We start from the raw sequence: 16,874 nt of genomic DNA, 5'->3' as shown, positions 1-16,874 counted from the left end.
GGTTCGATAGAAATTAAAAACGAAAAGTCAGAGAAAGGCAGAGGGATCAGGAGAGGTGGGGCAGCGGGTGGAGGCAGGTTGTAGCATTACAAATGGTGGTCAGCATGTGTTACTTTCGAGGGATGGAAATGTTTTGGAACCAGATGGAGGTGGTGGTAGCACATTGCGAATGTACTAGATGCCACTGAATTCTTCACTTTAAGCAGTTAATTTCATGTTATATGAATTTTACTTCAATAAATTGTTCATTAGGTGAAAAAATCTGGCCAGGGTCACTTCATGGAGAAAGTGGTATTTATGCAAAAGCCTGAAGGAGGCAGAGGTGTTACCTCTGAAGATGTGTTCCTCCAGGGAGAAAGAAGAGGGTTCCAGGCAGAGGGAACAGCGAACAGATAAACTTGGGCAAACTGTGACCCCCAACTCCCTGCACCACGGGCCAAATCCGTGGGGCCAACAGCCCACTGCCTATTTTTGTAATAAAGTTTTATGAGAATATAGCCACGTTCATTTGTTTACATATTGTCTGTGACCCTGAGACTTCACCTGGGCCTTTACAGAAAAAGTTGCCAACTCCTAAGCTAAAGAAAAGGTCCTCAGGTGGGAAGGTGACTGGAGTTTGGGGGACATGAGGAGGAGAGTACGGCTAGAGTGGCGTGAGCAAAGGAAGGAGTAGTAGCAGGTGAGGTCAGAGGGGCAACGGGGGCCAAATCATGTCGCCTCCTGCATGACTTCCCCGTGACACTCGCTGGCAAACGTAGGGACAGACACCACGCTGATGGGGAAGTCGTGCGTGTGTGTGTGCGTGCGTGTGTGCGTGCGCGTGTGTGTATGCGTGTGTGTGTGTGTGTGTGTGTGTGTGTGTGTTGGGGAGAGTGGAGGTAGGGTGGAGAGAGAGCTGAACTTGGAGTCAGAAGACCTGGGCTTGAGACCTGCTGTCGGCCCCTTGCCAGCTGTGTCCTCAGTTCTCTCATCTACAAAAGTCGTGATGGTGGTGGTAGTGATGGTGATTTTGATGGTAGTGACAATGGTGGTGGTGATGGTGGTGATGATGGCAGGAGTGTTGATGATGGTGACGATGATGGTAATGGTGGGGGTGCGGGTGGTAGCGATAATGACGACGGTGGTGGTGCTGGTGGAGATGGTGTGGGTGGTGAAGATGGTGATGTTGATGGTGGTGATGAAAATGAACACATTTTGTGAGCCTCCTGCTCTATGCTAGGTATTTGCACACTTGGCTCTAATCCTTGATACAGTGGTACAAATTGGGTAGCGTCATCTTTGCAGGAAAGAACACTGCATGACTAAGCAAGGCCACACAACTGGTGTGTGGCAGGGCTCAGATAACATGCAGTGATACCCACTTATCATATTGTGGTGAAGAGGCCTTGAGGCAGTGGCATCAGAACCCCTGGTAAACAGGACAGCCTTCACTCGAAGGTGACAGCCGTTGGTCGAGGTGGCCCAGTCTTAGTGCTGCCCTTGGCAGCAGGCTTTCCTGGGAGGGCCTGCCCCTCTCCCCCTCAAAGCCACACCGGAAGCCTCCTTTTTCTCAGGCTCAGTGTGCTGGGGAGGGGCCATGTCTCCCCATCCCCATGGCAACCAACTACCAGGCCTGGTGTTGGTTTGGGTTTTCCTAATTGAGGTGTGGGATCCTTCTGGTTGTGGCTGAGGTTTTTCTGCTCTGGAAACCCGACTGCGGTGTGGCCATGAGGGGGGCCCGGAGGTGCTGGGACCTGCCCGCAGGCCACAGGCCCCACATGCCCCGTGCCGCCCCCCAGGCCTCACACACCACTTCAACGCTGTACTTCCTTTGAAGAACATAGTAGAGGTTTCAGGTTCTTGTAGCCGACAGCTGCAGCACCACAAAACGTTCTGGGGTCAGGCTAACTGTGTGTCTTTGCCTTCCCACGTCCGGTCCCACAGGGTGGAGCGGCCTCAAGGCCTGGGTTGTGCTAATGCCTGCTCCAATCTGCTCACCATGGTTTTTGCCCACCTTCCTGGTGAGGTCCCTTTGAACAACAGCAGCTTCTGACTAGCAGCTGAGTTCGACTCCCAGGAGGGTTCGCAGGACCTGGAAAGGCTTTCGGTCCCTCCCTGCCTCCTCTGCCTCCTCACTACACTGAGATTGGCAGGTTCTCCCCAGCCTGGTTGTACCAGCACCAGGGTCAGCCTTTTGAATGGAGCCTGGGGCTTACTCCAGCATTCTGGGCCCATCCCGAGTAGGGTCTCTGAAGTGGTAAGAGGGCCAGTGCCTACCACGTGAAGTTGGTGGTGGTACCAGGCCGTGGGATGCACCCTTGGGTAGGAAGAGGCTCTGTGCCGCCCACACCTGCTGTTGTCCCTCTCTTGCCCAGCCCTGGGGTCCTATGTGCAGCTAGGAAGGTGCTACACACACCTGAAGACAGCAGGGCTGCCCGATGCTTCCCGCTCTGAGGAACCGGGGACCGGGCCACCCAGTGGACACAGCACAGGCCCCGTCTCAGGAGATTCTGGGCCAGGGGTGCCTTTGGTGGCCCCTCTTGTTACGTTTTCTTCTAAACATGAAGCCAGTGGGTAGTTATTTGGGGTCATCTCCCCCCGGCACCCCCAGATCGTGTCCCTCAGGTAGAGCACTTTGGGACAGTGACGTCACCGAGAAGCCAAGGGCCGGGGTTCGGGGGGAATTGAGGAGGAGTCACCTCAATTCAGGGGACTTCACAGAGGACGGTGCCTTGAGGCAGAGACCCTGCAAGTGCGGGGTTTTTCCAGAAAGTGAGGCCCACAAACACAGGAGGAGGCCACCAGCCCTGAGTTTGCAAGCTCCATCCCCCTGCCCTCCCCACCCAAGTGGCTCCCTTATTATTTATCTTGCCTGCCAGTATCTACAAAAAAACTCTTGGAAAAAAAGAGGTTCTGTTGCCCTGTCCTGGCACAAACCGCCCGGGTCCCAGATGAGAAAACTAAGGGTAGAGTGGTATTGGTGCTTTCTCCTGCTTCCCAAGTGGCCTGTCTCCCTTTCATGGTGGTTGCCAAGTGCTTTGGGTTGAACAAAGTCCCCTGCAGGCTGAGGTCACCTCAAGTCCACTGGCTGGAGTTATGTCCCTTTTGAAAAGGCTTGAGTCACTTGGTGGCGCAGCCCCCAAATTCGGCCCTCGAATTGGGATCGTGCCTTGTTTGGGGCTGACTGAAAAGAGACTTTGGACCAGAGAGATGCCACATACCCTCCTCATCAGCTTCAGCTGGGGGTGTCACCCTGGTGGTGGAAAAGGTGGCAGAGCCCAGGTGGTTCAGATGAAATAGCAGTGGTGGGGAGGGCATGGGTGGAATCAGCAGACACAGGGGTACCTTCCCTCATCAGAAAAACTAGCCGCCTCCGCTGTGCCCAAGGCCTCTGAGCACACCCACAGCCTCCCCACGGTGTTATTTTCTGGAAAACCAACCCTGCTGGCAGCACTGTGGAAACTGAGTCTTAAAAGCTCACCTGGGCAGAAAGGAATTGAACAGATTCTTTAGCTCCACAGACGTCACAGGCAAAATTGTAACATTACCTTCCATTTGACCGGCTGAGAGTGGGTGACTCATCGGCGTCTTGTGGCTGGGAACACAGAGAGATCCTTCCCACGTACAGTCTCTAGGATACTCGAGAACCTCCCAGACCTTGATCAAAATGTGCCGAGAGCAGTTTCATGGTTCTTCCCCACCTCCACAATGTGTGTTCTAAAGACCTGCGTAGGGGCGGCTGGTTAGCTCAGTTGGTTAGAGCGCGGTGCTCTTAACAAAAAGGTTGCTGGTTCAATCCCCACATGGGCCACTGTGAGCTGCGCCCTCCACAACTAGATTGGAACAACTACTTGACTTGGAGCTGATGTGTCCTGGAAAAACACACTTGGAAAAAAAAAAAAAAAAGACCTGCGTAGCCACAGAATTTGGATTTCTAACAAATTTGCTCCCTCATGTTACCATAATGCTGACCATTCCAAGCCTTGTGGCCCCTTGCGATCCCCAGGCTATTCCGTGAGATGACGGGAGAAAATGGGCCCTGCTGGGAATCCTGGGCGGCTGCAGCCTGTGCGGCCCTCCACCCATGGCCTTGTGCCTTAAACGAACCAGCAGCGCCCTAAGCTGTTTTGAAGGGAGGGTGGCTGTTTCTGTGGTCTCACTCATGCTGCCTCTGGTTATCCTGGCACCATCTAGGGACTTCTGGTCTGAAGGTGCCTGCGGCTCACTCAGCCCCACCGTCTCATCCCTGCTCTCCCCAGCCACAAGGGCCAGAACTGATTGGATTGTTTCAGAGTCTAGGCTGGTCCACGATGTGTGGCCTGGAGAGAAAAGATGAGTTGGCCAATCAGACTTGCTCCTTGGGACTTTAGATTTAGGGTTCCGGCAGATGGGCAGTGAGCTGGGCTGCAAGGTCCCAAGGACTTGGGGGCCTGGATGCTGCAACACAACCCTATACTAAGCACCCCAGAGTTAGCATGGACTCTGCCAGTGAAGAAGAGTGCAGTCCCCACAGGACTGCCCTCACTTCAGACCCCGGCCGTGACCTCCCAAACAGGGACCACAGGGCTAAGATGCAGGAGGAATTTCTGCAGAAGCATGGTGGGCATGGCCACCTCAGGATGCTGAGAAACAATCGAGTCCGACTGAAATAATAAACAGCATCAACACTTCAGCCATCAAATATGCAACTTAATAATTCAGTGGCACACTCGAGAGCCACATACTTGTCTGAAAGTGGTGACCGCTTGGAGGCAGGTTTGGTTTGTTGTTAAGGCATGAAGCCTTGCCCCAAACCTCTTGAGTTGGGGAGGAACTCGGTTTATTTCACAGGCTTTTTAGAGGAACTGGAGACCAGGTGTGAGCAGGGAGGCCATTCAGTGTCCCTGTGGCCTTTTAGGGGGACATCCTCCTGAGAGTGGCTGAGAACCACTGAAATAAAGCCTTTGACGGCTGTCTTTCTTGATAGATGGGGTGCCCCAAGAAGGGGAAGTCCCAAGAGGGGGACACCCCTCCATCTTGCCCATCACCTCGTCCCCAGCCCCGCAGTGCTCAGTGTTTAGTAGATGCTCAACACATATTAGTCGAATGAATGAGTGAATCTGTGTTGCTTTTCTTAAATTAATGGATAAATTAATTTATAAAAACTGTACAAACACATGCGCACACACACTCACACATGTGTGTATAAAATAGACTCCTGGTTTCTGTAGACTGGCTACCTGAGAATCACCTGAGGAGCCTTTTAAGAAGCTATATTTCTGGGTTCTAATCACAGAGAGTTGAGGTGCAGACAGATGGGGTACAGCCTGGGGGTCTATTGTCAAGAGTACTATATTAGTTCTTCAAAAAACGTAAACATAGAATTACCATGTGATCCAGTGTAGGGGTTCAGAATGAGTCACCCCAAAATATGCCTCTGTGGTATGTCCTTATTTTGAGCTAAAGGCAATGGAGACCCTTCAGGTTCATGAGAAACTTTTACCTTAAAGAATTTAAATTAGGGGCTTTGCCCATAATAAGAATTAACACCAGAAACAACTTTTTATGACCTTTTTAAAAAGGTCATAACTTTTCATAGGACAGGCAAACTTTTGATTACTGAACATCTGTCTTCTTATCCTGCAATGACCCTGCCCCCTCTGCAGCATCTCACCTCAAGGCATCTTACCTCATCCTTAGCTTAGAATGCCATATACCTCATTTTAACTTTCTGTCTTTGCACCTTTCACATATGTGGGGTCCACATATGTATGTATTTAGTTAAATTTGGTTATTTTCTCTTGTTAATCTGTCTCATGTAGATTTAATTATTAGAATTAAAGGAGCACAAAAGAACCTTGAAGGGTAGAGGAAAGTTTCTTCCTCCCCCACACCAGCAATTCCGCTCCTACCGTGTTTCCTCGAAAATAAGACTGGGTCTTATATTAATCTTTGCTCCAAAAGACGCATCAGGGTTTATGTTCAGGGGATGTCATCCTGAAAAATCATGCTAGGGCTTATTTTCCGGTTAGGTCTTATTTTGGGGAAAACATGGTAGGTATATGCTCAAAAGAATTGAAAGCAGGGACTTATATCCACAGCAGCAGCATTTATAATCGCCAAAAGATGGAAACAATCCACGTGTCCATCAACAGATAAATGCGTAAACAAAATATGGTCTATACACACAACGGAATTTTATTCAGCTTCAAAAATGGAATAAGAGCTGACATCTACTACAACATGGATGAATCTTGAAAACATTATGCGAAATGAAATAAGCCAATCACAGAAGGATACGCATTGTATAATTTCACTTATGTGCGGTACCTAGAGTAGTCAAATTCAGAGGCAGAAAGTAGAATGCTGGCTGCCAGGGTCTGGGGGTGGGGAGAACAGGGAGTTATTATTTAATGGGGACAGAGTTCCAGTTTGGGAAGATGAAAACGTTCTAGAGATGGATGGAGGTGATGGTTGCACAACAATGTGAATGTACTGGCCTCCACTGGTCTACATACTTAAAAATGGTTCAGAGGGTAAATTTTATGTTGTGTGTATTTTACCACACACACGAAAAGCTTGCTTCATCCCAGTCAGGTTGGGGAATGACTAGGGTGGGAATGTGGGAGTGGAGGTGATGTGGACGAGATGATTCGAATGGACCTTTGCGGCCTTGCAGGCAGCTAGTGGCTGAGAAGGCAGCGCTGACTTGGCAGTCTTCTCTGGGATGCATATCCTAACCTCTGCCCCTCAGGAGGCCAGGCGGGCTGCCTGAATAGAGGCCACGTGTCCTGTCCACAGGGACAGCTGCTGCCCAGCTCCCGCTGATTCTTGCCATGTGAGATGCCTGGTTATAGGGAGAAGTCCGAAATGGATTTGTAGGCAAAATCTCTGAATGTTTAAATCTTGACAACTGGTTCAGTGAACAGGCGAGCAAACAAGCCATGTGTGGGTCAGACAGAACAGATCTACAGCCTCGGGGCTGGGCTGCCATCTTTTCCAGGAGCTCACAGGCTCGGGCCCCAGCTTGAGAGATCCCCTTTCCCGCTCCTCTTAGCGGCGCTGTATCACTTCTGAGGTCTGATACCCGGTTTCTCGTTGATCCCTGAGAATTTCTCTTGCTTTCAGTGCACCCAGGAGGGAGGTCTAAAGGGTGAGGGTGAGTGTCCAGGGTCTGGATTCCACTCAGGCTGGGGTCTTGGCTCTGCCATTAGTGAGCGGTGGAGCCGTAGGCGTCTTACTTCTCTCCCACCCCATGCCTCAGTTTCCTTATCTGTCATGTGGGAAGAGTAAGATTTTTGCCTCATAGAGTTAGAGTGAGGACTCCAGGAGGGTGCATGTGAGGGGTTTGGCCCAGGGCAGAGCTAGCGGAAGGGCTCTGCAGTGTGTGCCCGAGTGTGCATGTGTGTGCTGGCTCCGGCTGAGGGGAGATAAGTGTGGAGTCAGGCAGACCCTCAGCTGGTGAGTTACACAACCTCGGACATCTGTGTCTTCATGTGTGACGTTGGCCCAGTGATTGCTTCCTCAAAGAGTCATTCTGAGGATTAATCAAGATAATGTTCAAGCAGTGCCTGGCCCCAGCACATGCCCAGTACACATTCGTTCTGCCGTTCGGAGTCGGGGGCCTCCGCCTTCTCTGCAGACTTGACAGGAAGAAGCTGGGGCTGGTTGGCCAGGCTGCAGACAGGAAGGGCCGATCGCAGAGAAAGGGACTGTTGTGAGCCCCTGTTTCCCAGCTGTATCCCAGCTGGGGAAGCTGGTGGACAGGCTCTCGGGGATGGGACGCAGGCTCTGGAGCCTTGGATGATGCACCAACATCAACTGACATCTTTGTCCTCTATCTCTGCAGGGGGCGGAGGAAAGCGCAAAGGGAAAAGCAAGAAGTGGAAGGAAATCCTGAAGTTCCCTCACATTAGCCAGTGTGAAGACCTCCGGAGGACCATAGGTAAGCCATCCTGCCTCTGGGGAGCTCGGGGAGGGGCCGGGAGGGAGCAAGGAGCCTGTTAACCACCAAACGGTGGGTCAAATACAGATCAGTTGACTCCATGATTCCGGGTAAGGCTCCAGGCTGACATCCTTGCTAGTTGACAAAGTTGACATAGTTGACATAAAGATAAAACCAATATTTATTGAGTATTTGGTGTGTACCGGGCAGAATTCCCTCTCAATTACCCTTAGAGGCAGGTACTGTTATTTTACCCCACCTTTCAGATGGGGAAACCGAGGCACAAAGGGGTTCCATATCTGGCCCAAAGTCACACAGCTTGTGGGAGGGTGGTGGACGTAGGCCTGGCCCTGCACTGAGGCCCCGCTCGTAGCATTCCACCTTCCTTCCTGGAGCCCATGGATCCCATCCTTTGCAAACAGCCCCATGCTTTGGGAGCCCAGGGTGGGCTGAGCACTGGGCTGCCTTTCCTCTCGCCGGGGAGGTTGGTGCTCAGTAAGGGGCCGCCGGCACAGCCAAACACACCTGGGGAGGTCCATCCCGGCTCTACTTAGGACACGGCTGTGGGCTGGCAAGGGCTTACGAGGGGGGGGGGTGACGGTGCCCCTCTTCATACTGGGGGGGACCCTGGCCCTTCTCCTCTGCCCATGGGAGGGGTCCCCCGCTCGATGCGTGAAGGCTTCATATTAGCACAGGATGGCCCTGTTACCCAGACCTCTGCAGACCCATCTGCTGTTGGGGCATCTCTGTACCTTTGGGCGAACTGCCCTGTGCCTGCCCTACAATGTGAGACCGCTCCTGACCATGTACTTTTCTAAATGGCTTCTCCACGTGGCCTGGCCTCTAGCAGTTTCCCAGGCCAGGGAAGTGCATGGCACCTACATGGCAGCCCAGGCCTGCTAAGTGCTGGCCCGAGGCCCACTCTCCAGATTCTTCGGTGCCACTATGACAGCAGGTGGCAGTTGTTCTCTCTGTGCGTCCCACATGTCTAGCATGGGGAAGGGTTTGCTTAATCGGTGTTCATGAAATGAAAGGCAGCCACCTGTACCCCACAAAGGCTGATGTGAGCAGGTGTAAAAGGTAGGGTGCTAAAGAATGGGGAAATGTCCTCAAGACCCACCTTACAGCCTTAAAACCTCAGGTTGGAATCATTGTGGCATTCTTGGGGGTGAGCCTGAGGCTGGCTCAAGGCATCAGGGCCTCTGGGTCCAGACGGATGTGGGTTCCAACCCCAGCCTTTTTGCTGGTCACCTGACCAGCGACTCAGCCTTGCTGAGGCTCAGTGCCCCAGCTGATCATGAATGCAGTCACATGAGCCTATGTGTGTGAAGGGCATCGCTGGAACCCCCTCAGGAGCTGGGACCCACTCCCCTCAGCACCCCAGCTTTCGTTCTGGAATGCCTGATAGCTCCCACCCTGCTGGGCCACTCATATGTTGGGGCTTGGGTGGCCATGCTTGCTCTTGATCCTGGAGGCACACGGGCAGTTGCCACTGACAACTTTGAAAGGCCTTCCGAGAGGGGAGGGAAGGGAGAGCCCCCAGGGTTTGTCCATGACCTCCCAGGGGTGTTTTGTTCTTCGTGATAATTTAGGCTTAAAGAGAGTATGGGTGGGGAAGGGGTGGGTCCTCAGTGGCCATGGTCGCCGTACACCCCCGGGGATCCAAGCTCTCCCTTTATGCTCTTCAGTCCAGGGGTACCATGTTCATTGGCTACCAGAATGCCTTTCCTGGAGGTTGAGCCCCACTTTTCTTCAACGAGCCCCAGGGAATGGCTCCCACTCAGCCTCAGAGCCAAAGGGCTGATCCAAGAGACCTTTCTGAGGTGTTGAATTGGAGGCGAGAGCTTGCAGGAGGAGGAAAGGGCCTCCAAAGCGGTAGCTGTACCAAGAGGCAGGTGGCTGTGTGATCACCAGGCAGGGACCTTGCCTGAAAAACCCCCTCGGGAAACCATTGGCTTCTCTGTCTTTGGGCAAAGTGCCCATAGGGGGTGGTGCCAGGAATACCCTGTGAGGCACAGCCAGGTGTAAAGACCACGTCCTCAGACTAAGTAAATTAGCTCCTTGCCAGGGTCTTTCAGAGTGTCCTGTCCCCTCCTCAGCCATTGTTGTGTGTCTTTTTGCCTCTCAAGCGTGAAAGGCTCTTCAGAAAGGATCTTTTAAGTTCACCATCGTCTTCCTGGTACCTGGCTTACAGGAGTTGCACAATAGATGGTGGTTGATGGATGAGTGAAGGAAAGAATGAATGAAGACGTGTGAGTGAGTGAACACTGAGCTGTGTTTCAAGTAAATGGAGGAGTATTGAGAGAAGTATAAAGAGCATTCATGTAGCCACCATCTGGATTTAAAAACTCTTAATACTTTGCTATACTTGATTTGTGTATTTCTTAAAAATACAAAACATACGAACTATAGGGCTTGTGGTTCTAGCCGATGAAGTAGACACACTGTCCCCTGTCCCTCTCACCAAGGACAGTTTTGGACATCATGTATAGAGCTAATGTAGGAGATTCTGAAAGACGGAGAGAAGAGGCAGACTGGCTGGGGAGCTTGGCGTGTGAGCAAAGACATGCCAGTGAGTGCCTGGGTTTGCTTTTTGCCTCACGATTTCCCACAGACTGGGTGCTGGAGAAACTCATGACCCGGGAGTGCCAATGAGCGCAGACAAAAAAGACCCTCCCCCCCTGCAAACAACAACAACAAAAACCGCCCATTCTCTGTAGCCAGAGGCCTAGGAAAGGGGCAGCTGAGCTGAACTGGGAAGCTGTTGGTACAGCTGTTGGTACAACTGTCAAACTTCTGTACCGTTCATACCAGCAGCATGGAGGCCTCCCTTTCTGCCTTTCTTCGCACTCAACCTAGATCCAGCTTCAAAGATCCAGGGCGCCCTTCTTTGCACTTTTCTCCTCTGACACACAGTTCTGATACCTGGCAGAGGCTCATGCCCCAGCAGACCCTCAGCACCCCCGCACTGCAGCCCTGCTCCCCCTGAGGCTTCTGGACATTGCCCCAGAAGTGCCCGCAATGTCCCTCACCTTCCAGTTTGCCCTGCCCTCTTCACTTCCGGTTTGGGAGACCCAGCAGCATAGGATTTGCCTCTGAGCTTTTCTTTGTCTGTGGACCCCACCACACAAGGCCCATCCCCACGGATCCCTCTAGGTCCATAAACAGGCCTCTTGGCAGGGCCCGCTCCCCTGGGAGTGTGCGTGCGGGCATATGACAATGAATTCTTCCGTTCTCCTAGATCCTAGAGGGCATTGAAAAGAGTCTGTGTGCGAGTACAGTGTGAGGGAAGGCCGGGCAAAACAGGAAGGGCACCGTAAGCCGAGGGGCTGCCGTCCGTGGCCACAGGCCCCAGTGCTCGGGCCTTCCCGCCTGTTTACACTCTGTCGCCCTGCTGTTTGCTGAGCCTCTGCTGGGGTTCTTTTGGAACGCTTTCTTAAATAAAAATCTCATTGCTTTTCTAGACCAAGACACAAACCAAACAGTGGCAAATGCCGCATTTATTTTTCTTGTGGACACATGAGCTCACGCTCTGAAGCTCTTTGGGAGGATGTTCTGCCACAAGCTTTGGGCCAAGATGACAGGGCCTCTTTGGGCCCAGAGGACAGTGCTGGGTGGGAAGGCCCTTGATCAGAGCCCGCGAGGACCCGGGGCCGCTGCCCCCTCTGCATTGCCCAGAGCAGTGGTCAGTGAAAGCCCGCCCTCTCTTGCCCGTAGCACTGCCCTGCACAACCACAGGCCATGTCCCCCCAGCAGCCAGGGTGACTTTGAAAAATGAAAACTGTACTCTGTGAATCCCCTGCAGGAAACAGTGCAACATTCCTCCATCCCACTTATCCTGCCTTATAAGCACATTGGCCATTGGGTGAAGCCTAGAGACACCTTCTAAGAATAATGCTTTTAGGTGTATAAAATAAAATAAAATAACTATTCTTTTCAGTTATTCGGCACTTTTAAAATTTATGATATTGAAGTATATGTGCTTCTTTGTTAAGACTTTAAATGATAAAGTTTGGCAGCAAAGAGCTACTGTAATTTTGAATTTGTGAGGAGCGTTAAGTGATATTTCCAGATACCCTTAATAATGGCGCTATGAATGGCTCTGCGATTTCTGTCGCTGATGCGTCCCAGGTGCCGCTAACATTTCTGTGGGTTATTGTCAACTTTCATGGCTGCAGCAAGTGCTCATTTTCAGTGAGAGGTTGGTGAAAAGAGAGATGAAGTGTTCTTCCGTCCAGGTCCATGGGCCCCCGAAATCCTGTCTGTGGACCTCTTGGCAATGGCCTGCCCACCCTGCCCTTCATGAGCCGGCTCGCCTTTGTCGTGGATCACTCCCTCCTCCCCAGTCACTAGCTGCACGGATCGTCTTTTTGTTCTTCAAATACCTCAGACTTGTTTCCAGCTTGAACTTTTGCAACTACTGTTCCCATGGCCTGGAATGCTCTTCCCCTCAAATTTTCCAGGGGCCTTTAGGTCTCCGTTCAGAGATCCTTCCTACAGAAGCCTTCCCAAGCAGCCTCTGGAAAGGAACCAGACGCTCCCTGGAGCTGCTGTTTATTAATGTCCTTTGCCTGGAACGCCATCTGAAGTCATCGTTTGTTTAGTTGTTGACTTGTGTCTTTCCTGTCTCCCTCCCCACACTGCACTGGATGTCCCATGACAATAGTGACTGTGTCTTGTCTGGCTCACCATCAGGACAGTGCCTGGTACGTAACAGGGGCTCATTAAATACTGGATGAATAAAGGAATGAATGAGGTGAAATATTGGAAATTAGAGGCCTTTAAAAAAAAATTTGTGACATGTGCTTGTCATACCCAAATTTAATCGTAGCCAGTGGTTAAAGTCATAAAAATTTAGACTTAAGAGGTACCTTAGAAAACACCCACTTTAATACTCCTCCCCACAATGCTTATTAGATGGATGAGTCAGCTTAGCACAGTTACAAGACTGGGGCCACAGTTTGGCACCCACGGCCCAGGCCAGTTTCCCCTAAGGCTACAGTTTGAGTAATTCTCACAGTGATGTTAGGTTTCCACAGAATCCTCAACACAGGGAACTGGAGAGCATCTTGTCCAACCACCCATTTCAGACCTGAGTAAACAGGCTCCAAGAGCAGAAGTGACCTGCCCGCCCAGGACAGGGCCTGCATTCCCATTCCACAGTATCATATTGACTCATAAACATTTTGGGCATCAGCCCCTACCAGTAATCAAAGGAGAGATCCATGAGGCACTCATGCGGACAGACGTTTCTGTCTGTCTGTTTCTCTTTTTATATTGTCTTGTCAGTATGGGTTGTAGTTCATTTGTTTATTCAACCAGTGTTTATTGAGCACTTACTATGTGCCACCCATTGGGGATGGGGAATCACAGATGTGAGTCCTGCTCTCCTGGAGCTCATTCATGGCTTTGCCCAGGAGACTGAGAGAAATAAAGCGATGGTAACAAATTGAGAAAGTTCTATGATGGAGGAACAGGTTGCTGAGCTGGAGAAAAGTGTTGAGGGTCTGCACCCCTCAGGAACATCCCTGGAGGAGATGGGATCACTCTGAGCCTCCCAGGGCATCTCTTTCTGTGAGCTGGACCACGTGCTGTCCATCTTGGAGTCTCCATTACTGGCACAGTGAATGGATGGGTCGTGGAAGGATGGATGGATAAAGTGGCTGAATGGACATTGTCCTCCTTCCCAGCCTGGAAACTGTGATTGGCAGCGATGCATATTAAGACACAAATTCCTTGCCACGCACATCTATTTCCAGTGTGAGCCCCAGACATGAGTAACTGATTTTAGACAGTCCTGGCCGAGGGCAGAGACCATGAGAGGATGAAGGGGTTCTGTAGTCTGCTTGATGAAACATCAAATAATGACATTAGTTAATAAGCTAATGGTTCACATAAGATAATTAGAGGGCTTAAATCAAAGGAGTTCTCAGAATGTCCAAAACTTGGAAGGCTAAAACGTCATTGCGAAGATAAAAGATTGTTGAGGTCTGCAAATATTTCTCAGTGACGCAGGAAGTTCAGTTGGGGAAAAGTGTGGCATTTTTATTTATTTAGTTCAGTCTCATTGCGTACTTTATTCTTCCATTAAAAAAAAAAAGTTCGAGGGGGCTTGAGTGAAAGAGTTGATTATTCCAATGTTTGGCAATATTTCTGTAGGAACTGTCCAAAAGCTATATAATAAATCAAGACCCCCTCCCCACCCCCTGGTGTGAGTGACGTTTACGCGGAGGCTGTTCACAGAAAGTGATTGCTGCAGTGCCCTGTGCCCTCACGACCGACGACCCATGGGGAGATTTCGTTTGCCTGACGGGACAGCCTCATACCAAAGCCTTAACTCTTTCCTAGAGCTCTTTCCAGAAGCTCTAGGCCGCGGGGGATTCCTAGAAGAAAAAGTAGAACCTTAACATTAAAGAAAAAAAACCAAAGCACCATAGAAATGTGAAGACGGCCGTGAACTAGCCTCGCACTTGACGAGTCACTCCCTCCAGTCTACGATATTCTTTAAACAGGAAATCAGCCTACAAGGATTGGTTGGGCCCCTGCTATGTACTAGGCGTTGGTGCAGACACAAGAGCTGTACCACTGGCTATAGAAGCAGTGCAGTCTCCTGGAAGGACCGCCTCTGTCATTGGTACTGAGGTCAGAGGGTGGCTCTGCTGGTCCCAGCCGAGTGACAGTGGGCAAGTTGTTTAGTTTCTGGGTTGCAGTTTCTTTGTCTATAAAATGGAGACAGCAATACCAGCCTGGTAGAGTTGGTGGGTGGGCCAGCAGCGTGCCTGACACATGCCATCATCATCGTCGTCATCGTCGTCATCATCATCATGGGTCTAGTGGCTTCAGGGCAGAGGTTGAAGACCCTTTGGGAGGACTTTAGCATTTCCCAAAGGAGCTGAACTGGTTACAAGTGATGAATGGAACTAGCTGTTTCTGTGATACATCGTGTGGGTCCAGTGTCCCAGGAACCCCTGCCTTGGGGTCATCTGAGTCCCACCCCACTCAGATTCCTGTAGCTCTTTCCCGTCCATCCTCCCCTTGACCCCACAGCACACCCCGCGAAGCTAACAGTGCCACACTCTGCACAGACCCCTGGCCTGGGGGGTTTCTTGGCAAGGACATGTGGTTGTTCTAAGAGGCTGCACCCCAGAGCTCTACCAATGGTCACCTCTGGGAAGGCATGGAGCTTAGCTTTATCTGGCAGGTGGTTTTTTAAAAAGGAAAATGAATAGGTGTGTTATTTTGTGTAATTAAAAGTTGAATGCAAAAAGACTGGATCTGCTGCCTGATTCCACACTGGGGCAGTGGGGACAGTGACACCATTTCCCTCTTTCCTTGTTGACTTTGTGTCCCTTGAGGAGTCTGTGGGCTCCAAGAGGATGGTCAGAGCCTCACCATCTTTGCATACCCCACAGGACGGGCTGAGGGGCCCCTGCCCGGTTCTTCTGGGATGCTGGAAGGCAGGAATCACCCTGTAGCCTCCAGCAGGTGAGGTCTCAAGGCCACCGTCTTGCGAGGGTTTGGAGGAAAGCCCAGGCCTGAATCAGCTCAGTCTGACCCTGGACCCCACCCTTGGAGTCTCCAGGCTCCTGCTCGGCTGCTCAGCTCTGCTCTCCGACCAACAGTGGTCCCACAGTGGTCTCTGTCTCCACCGCATCGGTGCTCACTGAATGGAGTGGGGTGGTTTGGGTCCTCTCCCGGAGATGCGGCAGGGGCTGGCCTGTGCCTCAAACGCCTTCCCTTTCTGCTCCCCACTGCTCAAGGGCTGCTGCCACCCTGGCATTGCCAGGCATGCATCAAGGTCAGAAAAGGATTTCGGGCTCCTGGGTCGCGTCCCACCCCACCCAGGGGTGCGCATGACCCAGAGCCTTTCAGGCCTGCCAGGCTAGCACACGAGCTCTTGATTTCATCGTCAGGGAAACCAAGTCTTTCTGCAGACGTCATTCCTGTCCTTGGGGTGATAAGGACGCGTCATGTCTGTCGTTCTGCCACTTGCCATGCCCTGATAAGGCACAGCGTCTGCTCGCAATTGGAGGGCAAGATAAATTTAGACGTGGCAGATTTAGAGCCTCAGGTGACCTGTTTGCAGCTGTAGCACTCAGGAGGGAGAGGACAGCCTGGCTTGTCTGCCCACTGTTCTCTGGGCGTTCGTCTCACTATCCCAGCAAGAGCAGGAGCCAAGGGGTCGGCCCTCGGTGCCTGGTGTGAGCTTGTGAGATGCTCAGAGATCCTAGTCAGTGCGTCTTGCGTTTGGAGAGTCTTAGAATGGCACTCAATGGGGCTTTTACAGACACTCTGGCATCGGGCTTCTTTCAAAGACTGCCCTGCAGGAAGCGGGTATGACCCAGAGCAGGCTTCTACCTTTTTACCTTTTATGTTTGGGCCTCTGTGCCATATTTTATTCCAGGGTTAAAACCAAGTTTGAAACCCACTGCTCTAGATAATGTCTCTCATTTTCCAGATAAGTAAACTGAGTCCCAGAGAGAAGTAGGACTTGTCAAGTCTCGCCGCAATCTGACTCCAAGGCAGGCTTTCCCACACTGTCTTAGTTTGTCCTAACAGTGTGCCACAGACGGGGGGCTTCAACCCCGGAAATGTATGGTCTCATAGTTCTAACGGCTGGAAGTCTGAGATCAAGGTGTTGGCAAGGTCGGTTCTTTCTGAGGAACAATATGTTCCAGGCCTCGCTCCTAGCTTCTGGTGGTTTGCCGGAATCTTGGTGTGCCTGTGCTTGTAGACGCATCTCACCACCTCTGCCTTCATCGTCACATGGTGTGCTCCCTGTGTGCTGTGTGCATGTCTGTGTCCAAATTTCCCCTTTTATAAGGACACCAGTCATTTGGGGTTAGGTCCCACCCTAATGACCTCATGTGAACTTGATTGCCTCTGTAAAGACCCTGTTTCCAAGTAAGGTCACAGTCTAGGGAACGAGGGATTAGGATTGCAAGATATCTTTTTTGGGGGGCGGGGAGGG

At 51.4% G+C, this 16,874-nt stretch overlaps 1 protein-coding gene across 2 annotated transcripts in view; it reads left to right on the top strand.

The window, feature by feature from the left end:
• Positions 1–16,874, top strand: part of GRK5 (G protein-coupled receptor kinase 5) — a 197,634-nt gene that overhangs the window by 80,776 nt on the left and 99,984 nt on the right. For both annotated transcript variants that reach the window (XM_019725274.2, XM_074338979.1), the window contains exon 2: positions 7,808–7,903. In XM_019725274.2, the coding sequence (XP_019580833.1) occupies positions 7,808–7,903 (96 nt within the window). The remainder of the gene's footprint in view (positions 1–7,807; positions 7,904–16,874) is intronic.

This window comes from Rhinolophus sinicus, linkage group LG07 (assembly GCF_036562045.2).
Source record: "Rhinolophus sinicus isolate RSC01 linkage group LG07, ASM3656204v1, whole genome shotgun sequence".
Classification (NCBI taxonomy): domain Eukaryota; kingdom Metazoa; phylum Chordata; class Mammalia; order Chiroptera; family Rhinolophidae; genus Rhinolophus; species Rhinolophus sinicus.
Note: the sequence above shows the minus strand (reverse complement) of the source record. Positions and strands in the feature narration are given on the sequence as shown.